Source organism: Electrophorus electricus, chromosome 7 (genome assembly GCF_013358815.1).
Source record: "Electrophorus electricus isolate fEleEle1 chromosome 7, fEleEle1.pri, whole genome shotgun sequence".
Lineage (NCBI taxonomy): Eukaryota > Metazoa > Chordata > Actinopteri > Gymnotiformes > Gymnotidae > Electrophorus > Electrophorus electricus.
The window spans coordinates 14,837,300-14,849,799 of record NC_049541.1 but is presented as its reverse complement, the minus strand read 5'-3'; the positions used below and the strand labels follow the sequence as shown (position 1 = coordinate 14,849,799).

General features: G+C 47.4%; 1 protein-coding gene across 1 annotated transcript in view; it reads right to left on the bottom strand.

The window, feature by feature from the left end:
• Window positions 1-12,500, bottom strand: part of foxp2 (forkhead box P2) — a 92,059-nt gene that overhangs the window by 9,559 nt on the left and 70,000 nt on the right. The window contains exons 10-15 of the mRNA XM_035528704.1: window positions 11,135-11,377; window positions 6,421-6,508; window positions 4,539-4,622; window positions 1,038-1,248; window positions 290-366; window positions 68-169 (exon numbers count right to left, since the gene is read on the bottom strand). Of these exons, the coding sequence (XP_035384597.1) occupies window positions 68-169; window positions 290-366; window positions 1,038-1,248; window positions 4,539-4,622; window positions 6,421-6,508; window positions 11,135-11,377 (805 nt within the window). The remainder of the gene's footprint in view (window positions 1-67; window positions 170-289; window positions 367-1,037; window positions 1,249-4,538; window positions 4,623-6,420; window positions 6,509-11,134; window positions 11,378-12,500) is intronic.

Sequence of the window (12,500 nt, the reverse complement as noted above, 5' to 3'; positions counted from 1 at the left end):
GTGTGGGTGTGTGTGTATGTGCGTGTGGGTGTGAGTGTGTAGGGAGGAGGAGGAAGTGGGCTTTTACCTTCCAAGTGGCAGCATTGCGTCTGAAGTAGGCGAAGGTGCGTGTGAACCAGCTGTAGATTTCATTAAGTGTCAACTGCATGTCTTTCGAATCCATGATAGCCTGCAACAAGACACCAAACCACATTCTGCTACGTAGCCCCACTCACCATGGCCCACTCTCCATTGAAGCAGCAATTAATTCTAATCTAATCAGGCAAAGCTCATTTATTTCCCCACTCACCTGTCTGATGAGCGTTGCATATGTGAACGGTGGTCTGACATCAGCATTCTTATAAAACTCGTAGTTTGGGGCTATCTCTGCAAGAAAACAAAAATAATTAAAAAATTATAATAAATAACATAAAATATATGATGGATAAAGATAAGTAAATACATTGTCATCACCTGGAGTTATTTTTAAATGTAACTCCTTAAGGAGCTGAATTCACTTAGGATTTAATCAAATTAAAAAAGAGGGGATGAGAAATAAGGGAGGAGGGTCCACATCAAATCAACATTCTACATGTCCAACAAAATGCATTTTTAATTCATCTCTCTCAAGAGAAACCTTAAACATTAACACAGGCATGAAATTAGAGCCAATGTAGATATTTTGTACGTATCTTAATAATTCATGCACCCCCCCCCCCCCCATCGCAATGGCACAAGACCAGTAAATATAAACATCAAACAGAGTGGGTTTTTACACGTGCAGCTTAGTACACATAACCATCTAAAACGTGATTAATATTACATCAATTTCTATTTGACTGCAATTAACATTCATAAAATATTGATGTACTGTACTGCATGATATTTGTCTATTTTGCATAAAGGAAAGAAATAAATAGCTTTCATCTGGATGCTGGTTCCTGCTGGAGCAAACAGCATGCCAGGAGGAATGGGTGTGTGAGCGCGCACACAGTCTTTTGCCATGCGAATACCAATATGTAGTAGGAGTAGGAGTTACTGGATGTGTGCATGGGTACCTGACGACAAGGGCATAGAGTACTTGTCGGAGTGGCGTCTGCGCATGGCGCCCATGCTGGGCACGCTGGCGGGGCTGAGCACAGAGGGCACCTGGGGCATCTGGCTCAGGGGCGTGATGGGAGCGGTGGGGGTAGTGGGTGTCTGCGGCAGGTTTGGCGGCGATACTGACGGCAGGTTCTTTGACATGGTGATATTCGAGACTAGGTTCAACTGATGAGGGTGGGAAGAAAGGGAGTGTGTGTGTGTGTGTGTGTGAGAGAGAGAGAGAGAGAGAGAGAGAGAGAGAGAGCACTTTAGTTTAAAGGACTCAGACAAACAAGAAGAGATTCAGTTGTACAGCTGTGTTTCCAGTAATAAGCTGCAAAAGAAACAACCAATCTCCACTAATTACAGGATGAAATTGTATCATAAGAATTCTAATTAGAGCACGCTGTTAAAGATTATCTAATGATCATCCTTTGTGTTATCCCAACCCATCTCTATCCCACAAGAGCTTTCTGCATGCGTGTGTGTGTGTGTGTGTGTTTCTATGTATGTGAGAGAGAGAAAGAGAGAGTTGCCATCTGTTATTTTGCCTTAACCCAGCACCCTTGAATCCACCTGAACTAAAAGTCTCCACTAACCTCCCTCCACCTCTTTCTGTTTTCGCTCAAACCTAAACACGGTACGTCACACTAGCTGTTAATAACACACGGAGATATATCGCTATCTCTCAACCCCCCCCACCCCCCCTTCAATTATTCTCATGGTCCAATCCAAATCTCATGAAAGAGGTTCCAAGTGATGGGAAAAAAATCCCCCTGACCTTTAGACTTGCTTTTAATACCGAATGGTAATGATATCATTACATATTTAAACCAAATGGCCTTAATTGTGAATTGGCGGGCAGGATACAGAACTGGTCTGAATGAAATGAAACTGTGTAAGGCAGAGGGAGACAGAGTCAGGCACCAGCAGTCATTCGTGGCATGTGTTGATAAATAGTATGAAATGTTGCCCATTCCCTTTTGGCTTGGAGCTTTCCCAGTCGATAATTACAGCTCCACTTAACGATAATGAGACAATGGCAACACAAAGAGTGACACATAGAGTACAGCCATGCAGCTCTACACCGTGACGCAACCACTCCGCTGAAGCGACACTGCACCTCATTTGCACAGCTGGCGCAACTTTAATAAGCTTTTAGTCACAGATTATATTTGTATTTTTCTTTATATTTTTCCAGTTCTCTTGAATTACATATGAGAACTGGCACCCCGGTCTGTACTAGATGATAACTCTGCTGTGTGTCACAGACCTGACTTGTAGTCCAGGACAGCAGTACAGTGACAGCAGTCGCTCTGCATCTTGTGCAGTAACTGCTGCACTGGTCTGATGATGCGTGACAAACAGGGAGGGCCACGAACCGGTCACCGCTGTTTTCCTCAGCGGGCAGGCACTGTGTCTGATGAGTGTCATGCAGGAATCTCCGTATAATTTGGCCGGGTCAGGTCAAGGCTGCAGGGCAGCCAGACGAACACCCCCCACTCCTGATTCCCCATAAACCTCAATATCAGCCAGTCATTATGCGTTCTTCATTCTACATTGGGACCAACAAAGGCTTCTGATATACCATCAAACCCAGCAAAAAAGGCACTTCATAATAAATCCCATCAAAAGGGTGTGTGTGTGTGTGTGTGTGTGTGTGTGTGTGTGTGTGTGACATGTATATTTATAGTGTTAAGACAAGATTTTCTTTCCCTCTCTCTTCACCTGGTTACGGCAACAAGCGTAACATGTTTGCAAGCACACAATCCTGTATTTGCAAAATGGAATTTATTAAAGCCTAACTGAGCAGGAGCGAATGAGAGGCTGGGATGAGCACTTCACCACCTCCGCTCATCTGAATATATATTCAAGGTTGGCTGAGAGAGAGGGAGAGAGAGAGAGAGAGCGAGAGAGGGAGAGAGAGAGGGAGAGAGAGAGAGAGAGAGAGAGAAAGGAAGGAAGGGGAGAAAAAAACCCTCATTATTCAGGACTTGCAGCCTTGGTAACTTTGATTTTCAGCCATCCATGGCATGGCCAAAAGGTAACATTTAATGAAGTGCCATTCAGGGCGTAAATGGGGTCATATAATAGACAGTGTGTCTGCACCTTGTGTTGGGCTGCTGATAGCTGTTAAGGGTTCGGTGATGAACCAACAGGGCTCATTTCGCTCTGCTAATAAATTCACACTATTAATATTTATCAAATGTGTGGGTTGCCTCCTCTCAACCCTGTGCATGGCGAGGGTGGAAATCTGTGCCGTGATATCTATTACCTCGCCTTTATTGTGCAGTACATACATTTTTGGGGAGATATGACATGTAGAGTCCACATGTTCTCTTTACAGCACTAAAATTGGAAATATCAAGTAGAATGCTGAACACACACTCACACACACACTTACATGTACACACAAGCGTATGTACACACTGATTCACACACACACATGCACACACAGACAAAGGGAGGAAACTGGGAAAAAATGGGGCCATCATTGCTCATTTAAAAATCTGCTATTAATTGCTCACCATCAAATGCAATTAGCAGCCCTTTCATGTGTGGTTTATGTAATGTAATACTTCATTAATATTATTCATTCATATGCAGTCTTGGATTACCGGCTGAAATTCTTTATTAGTGTAGATGTAACCAAGCTGCTGGAGTTTTGAAGATTAAAAAAGGAAGATTGAATAATAAATTGGGAGAGGGGAGCAGCTGATTCCTGGTGGAGCTACAGGATAATTATTCTATTTGGTGATTATCTATTTTATATGGTGGGAGGTGATGAGGAAAATTATGACAGTGAAATTATGCACAAAGCACCAGGAAGCTCTCTACATTCCCATGCAAAACACTGAACGTCGGATAAATAACTTTGACAATAATATTTATTTCTGCTCTGATGTCTATTTGTAAATAGTTTTGTGTAAACCGCAATTCTACTTAAATGTTATGATTTTGTTTAAATGCAACTTAAATTGAAATACATGCATTTTCCAGAGTAGCAAGAACGAACCTTTTGTTCTTTTTAATCCTTCATGCAGACATGGCATTCTACGACCAGTGCCCTACTATCTGGTGGATTGTTTACACATCATCTTGGCCTGGGCTCCATCTATCATTACACCTGTTTGTTTTCAGAATGAACCATCTTCTGTCAGCCGGGGCTTCTCCGAGTGCCCCTCCGGTCATGGAGCCTAACGCCTTCTGCTGCCCAACAGGTCGTTTGCAGTGGTAAAGCCATCAGGCCGTAATGGCCGGTCCTTTTTGCCCTACATCATCTGTGATTTAATGTGCTCCCAACCACCCCTCCTACGCAGCGCCAGAGCAGCGAATCCTGACATTCCAAATCCCATTCCCTCCGCATCCTCCATCCCTCTCCCCCTGCCTCTCGGAGGCGTTAAACAGTGGCGTTTAGAGAGCTCATTTGCCGGCCCGCCGCCCTGTTTACTGTATGTGGAGCAATATGCACTCACCGGTTTGGGAGATGGCTTGGGCTCAGAGGGCCGCATGTGCAAGTGGGCCATCATTGCCTGAAGACGCTCACGTTCTTTAGAAAGCTGTTAACAGAAAGAGAAGCAGAGAAAGAGGGTTGGTTGGGGGGGGGGGTGCAGTTATAGAAATGAGTGATTTTCCCCAGACTACCACAGTCATACATCTTGTTATTGAGCTTGTCTGCTTGTAATGAATCCCGCATATGCCTGGACTGGCTTTTTTAAGCCTGCCTCAAAAATACAGGTTTTAAACAGAGAGAGAGAGAGAGAGAGAGAGAGAGAGAGAGAGAGAGTGCACGTGCAACAGAGAAAGAGGGAGAGAGCAGAGAGGATAAGCAGAAGAGATAAAGAAAGAATGATAAGGAGAGACGAAGAGAAGCATTCCTGCTGGTGGGAATAGGGTGGGGCTAAGAGGTCAGGGAAAACAAATCGCACTTCATCTTTTTGTCAATAGCAGAATTTAGGTCAGCGATGCTCTGACAGTAACAAGCTACTCAGGCCATAAATTAGAGGGTCCTGGGCGGCTAGACAAAGTCCTGTGGACGCAGTTAGGGCTGGACCAGAGCCAGCAGCTGCCAAGAGGTGAAGGGGTCCCGCAATCCGGGTGCCAGCCCAGCCTCGCCCCCCACCATGCTGCCTCCGCCCGCTCTCTCCAAGGTCCAGTTAGTGCCCCGGGTGATCCGCCATCATCAATCTAGCCGGCGGCGAGTGACAGGGAGCGGGCCGTGAGCATGCGTGCGCAGCGGCGAACCCCGGCACTGCCCGCTCCGAAGCTGCCCTCATTACCACTGACGGAGGGATGAAAAAAAAAAGAGGTGTTGAAGTGATGGTGGTGGTGGTGGTGGGGGGCTACATGGAAAACAGCAACACCACTGTAATTGGTCACAGTGTAAGCACGGGGGTCGCCGCCTCTCTGGTCTCTCTGGGCACGCTCAGAAGGCAGATGTGGGGGGGGGTGGAGGAGAGTGGTGGACTTTTGTTATTTTACATATAAACAAGAATTATTCATTGTTCGGATCCAGGAGCCCAACAAATAAAGAGCAAGGGAGTCGCCAAGCATGAAACCCTCTAAAGGTTGAGAGCAACGCTTGGCTTGCATTCCGACAGGAATCACAGAGGTTTAGGCCTCAGTCAGGGCGACGCGCACACAGGGGGCGAACGGCTCAATCTGCACGGGAGTAAAAGGGAGGGCTTTTCTGAAACACGTCTTGGACTTCAAAACCCAGTCGGCCCGGTGCCTTCGAGTGAGCCATTATAAATCCTAACTTGTAAGTTGTTGGTAATTACTATGAAAGGAAGCGTGACGTGTGTGCCCCTCCGGGGCCGGGCTGACCCGCTTCTCCACTCCTACGCCGCACTGGCCAGGCTGGGTGGGGAGAGGAAGCGAGGCGTTGCTGGCAGGAGAGCTGTCCGCAGAGCTCAGTAATAACGTCCTTCAATCACTGTACTCATTATCTTGCCGGCGTGACTCCATAATAGGGTCACACTCCACCTCCTGAAAATAGTGGACCCTCTTTAGAGCTTCCTTCAGGTGCAAAGTGCATTTAATTAACACCAACCGGCCCGAGACATGCGCATATTAATTGGACGGGATGGAAAATAAGCACAAATCCTAATTCAATTAAAAAGAGAAAAAATAAATAAATCACCAGAGATGACTCTGTTCATCTGTGCTCCTCTGAACGTCCTCTAAACAATCTCGGCATTATTTACCTGATTTTTCCTAGTAAGAAATCAAGGAATAAGTGAAAAGTACTGGAAACTAGCATTAAACATGTTGGAGTTGGAAGCTTTGAGGCAATTCAAAGGACATCCATCTGTGTGTGTGTGAGTGTGTGTGAATCTGAGAGTAGGCGTACGCTACCTGGATCTCTAGCTGCTGTACGACCTGCATCTGGACGCGGCACTGTGCCGTGCTCCGGTCATCTAGAGCATGCTCGCTGTTAAGGTGTCTGAAAGGGGGAATATCGCCAGGTCAGTCATGCCACGTGCCTCAGCCACGCGCGCTCACTGTGAACAAAGACTTTCACATTAACTGGCAAAATGAATAAAAAGAAATTACAAACTAATAACAGAGCGTGCTATTATTTTGGCGTCTGGTTTCAAAGTCACCATCACAGATGTTTTTATTTTTTATTTAAATGTTTTTTTTTTTTTTTTAACATTTTATTTATTTATTTTTAAATCTCTCTGAGACGTACTGAAAGCTAATGTTTAAAAATACAATAGGGGCACTGTCATCCAAATCAGTGTTCTGTGTAGCGCAGCACAGCTTATGGGTGATGAGGGATGTTGGCGTACAAAAAGCAGCACAGAGAGGTTTAGTCTTCTTCATTTATGGAAAACAATAAACGCAATTTAACTTGAGTAACGTTTCAAAGGTGCCTCCTACCAAGAGTGCATTATTCAGCCAACGTATTAAATGTATCTGCTCATCCCTTCATTAGAATGAAGAAGAAGGTGAAGGAGAGCAGGCTGCACAAGCAGTCAATGACGGCTTTCCTTGATTGGATTTTGTCTGCAGGACACAAAAGAGGCTCGCCATTAAAATAGACCTTTATTCCCGGCGAACGCACGGAGGCGAAAAGGTTTTTAAAAGTGTTGTGATGTTCGGTAATGAGCCTCTATCTAAATTATCATTGGTGACAAACCCACAAAGCGCTCTTTGAGGAGACATGGTTATGAAATGCCAAAGCTGCCACTTTCTTTCCTGTAATTATAGGTTAGCTTGCAGACCCTTCAATGATCATTTACAGTACAGCCTCCAGTGCATTAGAGTGAGCTTAAATCACACACAGACACACACACACATACAAAACACACACACCCACATAAGCACACACACATGCATGCCCACACCCTACTGCTATGCATATTCCCTATTCATTTTGAACAGCCTATTGTTTATGTGCAATATGCAAAATAACAACGTATTCACAGCCCTCCCATAACACGCCAATCAAAAGCTGAGGGCATCCAAGAGCACAATAGCTCCACTACCTTTCAATTACAGGCATGTCCATTTAAAATCATTTCATTTCATCATGGTCGTTTCTGCTTTTGTAACCGTTTCAGGTCTAATGCTCAGATATTCTCCATTATAAATCAGGAATGAGATAGCACTAAAAAAGGCTAGAGCATCGGGCAGAGCGGGTGGCTCCCTCCAGCCCGTGCCTAATTGCTGTTTCAGAATGCACATGCAAAGGGGCATTTCATTAATCATTTAATCACGTCCCTTGCAGGGAAGAGGGGAACTAATGTTGCAAATACCCTTTTCATTTCAATGCTCATAATGCTATCTTACGCATTTGATGTATTGCGGATGTCATAAATTACAGCTGCTTCAAAAGGCCCGTGTGCCTCGCTCTACTCTCCCCAAAGACAGATTGAGGAAAACACCCCCCCCATCGTCAGCCATCTAGATTGGTATCTTCTTCTCTTTCTCTGTTAGAGAAATGCCAGGCACGAACAGTGCGGACAGGGTGGGAACCTCTTGCGGACAATGGCAAGTGCTAACGGGACGGTTAGGTTTACAGCTTAGCCCGTGCATATAAGGGAGCGGGCCGATGGAAGAATGGGGGAGAAGAAACGATCTAATCTGAGAGATGGGGAGAAGGACAAGGAGGGAATAATACCAGGAGAAAGAAAGAGGGAAAAGAAAGAAGGAGAGAGAGAGAGATTGGGGTTAGATGGAGTCACCAATATCTCTTAATGAGGCAGAGGCGTTGGGCTTAGTTCAAACAGAAAGGTGAGGGGAGGATGAGAGAAGCGACCTGCACACACACAGCCCTGAACAAACATCTCTGGAGCTGTCTGTAATTTATGGGTCACTTTACAGGCATATTGATTTTTGTTTTGAGAAGGGGAATAAGGGCTGGGATGGGCCTGGGCTCTGTGAAAAAGACTGACAGGAGCGATCCAGCCTGACACAAAGCCCACCAGCCCACTGATGGACTGGCTGCAGTCGGTGCTTGAGAGATACCACAATGAGACCACCAACCCCACCTTAGCTGGCAAAAGATGATCTGATCTGTAATCTGCAAGGAGTCCGGCCAGGGCGCAAGTACACAGCCGAACTCAGCATGCTGAGGAAGCTGCCGCTAGGTGTCCTAAGTGCCCAGATCATTTGCTGTTCAAAACAGCACTTAATAACCTCTCGTGCCTTCAAACGCCCTGCGACCCCCAGCCGGCCGCGCAGCTTTAATTTACGCCCCCACCCACTCACCACGGAGGCCTGGTAAGCACGACTGCTGTCTGAGCGTGTGAAAGATGGAGGAACGGGCGTAGAAGGTGCAGAGAGCTCCACGTGAACAAGGATGGGAATTGCTGGCCTGGGCTTACTGTAGCTGACACTGTGTACAGTGGAAACTCTTGGAGCTGTGCTCTTCATTGTCACGGCCTCTCTCGTCGCTCTCAGATATGTGAAGGGGAATCAATATGAGAACTAGGGCAGCAATCCGCATCTTATATAATAACAAACTACTTGCCAGCTTGGAAGAGCATAACTTGAGTCATATAAATTTGTTATGCATTTCCTCTAATTTGACATATTCCCTAAATAAGGTGCTGTGAATCACACCACAAGGAGATCTTGGAATAATGTATACTGTGCATAAATATACATATCTTGAGGTGACAACACACACACACACACACACACACACACACACACACACAGGTGCATGCCCGTACGCTCGCATGCACAGAGAGCAGTAGCGCTTTTGAACTTCAGAGCTAATGTAACATGCCAGGGCCCTTCAGGCTCCCTCTCCAGGTGAAAAACACTTAAAAGAACACTGAAGAGCTATTAAATGCTGATCTTGACAAGTTTCTCTGCTGCACAACACAGCCGCCTAAACGCACCGCGCCGATTCCACCCCGGCAGCTCTGAGCCGAGCGCCCTCCCCAACCTCCCCATCACCCCCTGCATCAAAGGTGCCATTTGATTGTGACACCTGTTTTATGTAAACCGTTTTAGGCGTGTGTACCTGGCTCGCGCGCAGCAGGGCCTGGCATCTCCTCCAACATTCAAAGCCCCTTCCTGACACCCACAATAGCTCCTCCAAGACACGACGACACCCGCCATCGCGCCCGCTCACATCACGCCGCCTTCGGTGGGAGGGGCGGCTGTTTCATGTGTAGGTTACAGTACGGGAGCCTCTGACTCAGGGAACGATTGGCGGTGGGTGGGTGCGGGGGTTGGGGTGAGGAGGTCTCATCCCCGTTGCAGCGCTGAACACTCGTGTGCCGGTTCGTGTGCTCATCGCTGTGCCAGTGTCCTACTATGCAGCCTGTCAGGCCTGTTTGGTTTCGGGGTTTCCTTGTTTCCCTCCCGGCCTGTGCTATGTAGGTCTTTCTGCTTCGTTTAATAGGGGTTTGAGCTCGGCGAGCGAGCAATCGCACTTTATACCGCGTGCAGCGCAAGAAACAGAGAGAGAACACGTAGAAGGAGGTAGAAGACGCACCTTTATGTGCGCGTGTGATCTTTTTCGGTTGTTCTCGTAAAACAGAACGTGCATCAGCCCTTTTACATGTGAGTTTATATAGAGCTGAAGTTAACTCATAAAGCTCATTCGTGCCCAAAAATGTTTTCAGAATGTGAACTTGTCCTACATGTGTTTTTGGGAATATCAGCAAAGGTAAGTCAGACAATAAAGGTCTGCTTGTTTAGGCTGGGTGTGGGAGGCAAGGTGAAGAGCAACAACTTCTAGAATGTTTGGTGTTCATTGGAATATTTTTCCCATCACCCGCTGTTTGACTCTCTCCATGCTGCCTAATGCTCCAGATGACACCTAATGCCCCTACAGGAGAAAAGAGGAACAAACGTCCCCACTTTCCCCAGCTGTTTATATGAACTGACGTGGACATTTACACCCACATAATGCGTGCAAGATCATTGTTTCACAGTTAATTATGTGCCTAATTAGAATATTCAAATGAACAGTCCTTCTTTCTTCTGATGCTGAGGCACTTTTCCGAGTGGCAGTGTGATAACCTGTAATCTCAGGCCCCCACAACCATCCCCGCACCAAAGCTGCCCAATTACAAATCAGCTAATTAACTAAATTGTTGATGGAGCATGAAGAGTTCATTTCACCCCATTGGCTGCGCCGTGACAACACTGAAAGTGTCCCATTGTGAGGGGGTTGAAGGGCGGGGGAGGGGCGGGGCTGGCGTGCAGCCGCTGCGACGCTCGTCCTCCGACGGGTTGACAAGCAGCTCGTGCGAGGGGGCTCGAAGAATCGCCACCTGAGTTTGACACTTCACAGCCGAGTGTGAAATCCTTCAACGTCTTGGTTGTTCATGTTAGAAACACTTTTCAGGTGCCTTTGGCAGGCTACATGGTTAAACGCCATTTTAATGAACAATCGCTAGAGTAGGAAATGTGTATGAGTTTATATTTTTGGGTGTTTGGGACTGACATATTTAGGGGTTTGGGCCTGACATTACTAAGTCTGTTATTAAGCACATGCGTGTTAGAACACATTTAGCATTTCAGAACACTTGAGAAACTATGCATTCAGCTACATGCACACGCACACACGGTCAGTCCTCCTACAACAGTGAGGGATACCTACTTCAAGAACTGCCCGAAGTCTTCACAGATGCTCTCACAGCCCGGCCACTTGCACACTCCGTGACCGTAGAGGGAATGTGAGTGTGACGCTCCGGTTTCTTCGTGTAACGAGCTGGGGGGGAGACGAGGCAACGTCAGACTCTTCCCAAAGGCCACAGTGACCGCAGGCCGTCTGCGCGTGTCAGGTTGCAGTCTGAGACAGCGGGGCCAAACCAGGGCAGTCCAGCTCTGTTCCTCCGCGGCGCTTCGGCGGAAGGAAGGAGGGGAGCCAATTAAAGTCATGGGGGAAGTGGCCCCGCCGCCGGGCCGCCACCCGAGTACCAGTCCAGAGGGCAGCCCCAGTAGAAGGGACGCATGAAAAATGGCCGCACCGCCAAGGAAAATTGCCTGGCCGTGTTTTTTGCCAGCAACTCTCACCTTGTAAAGCTGTTATGGGCCACTCAAGTAAACAGGGGAGAAAAAAACAACAACCTAGCAGTAGAATTTATCAGGAGATTAATTTGTGGCGCAACTGGTGTTAGTAAGGGCACGGCCTGGCGTGAAACACTGCTGCGGGAAGTTTCGACTCGCCGCCGACCCGCTAGAGCCGAGGACCGAACCTACGACCGACGGAGAGAACAGGCTTTGTGTGTGCGTGTGTCCCCGTGTGTGTGTGTGTGTGTGTGTGAGAGAGAAAGGCCTCACTGTGTGTTTTACACTGAGCTCTGCCTGCATCGACCAGCTCCCTGCAGTAAGCAGGCTTGATCATTACAGTCAGCCGCGGGCCCTGGAGACACTCTGAGCCATAAAAAGTGTTTTCTGTCTCCAGCACGATTCCCCTCCCCCTGTGTTTAACTCTGCTTTTCCCAAAGACTTTCCAAACATGCATGCGTGCTTTCTGAGCGGGGCCTAAGCAGTAGCTTCGGCAGAATCTCCTTTAACCCAATTATATGCCTCCCCCAGCGGCTGTGGGGATGGCGGGCAGGTGCCAAGCACGACACACGTGGTACCGGGCCCTGACTAACAGGTGGGTTGAGACGCGGAGAGGTGCATGGCGCGGGCTGAGCGGCCGACGGAGGGGCCGTCAGACGGGTAAACAGTAAGGACATGCCTGTGCGCTGGCTGTTTACATGCAAGCCACGTGGGTGAGCTCATTTCAAACACTAAAGCACCTGCTAAATACTTCATGTACAGCAAGGCTGGCTGCTTGTGCCTTTGATACTGCGGGACGGGACCGCACTCGATAGCACGCTGTCCCCAAGGCCCTCGCGGCGGTTCTGCCTTGTTTTTGCCTATTACTGCACATACTTTAATAAGTATTGATGAGCAAACAATCACAAATTATATCATGCTTTTTCTTTAGTGATAAACACATATCTCGTGCTCTA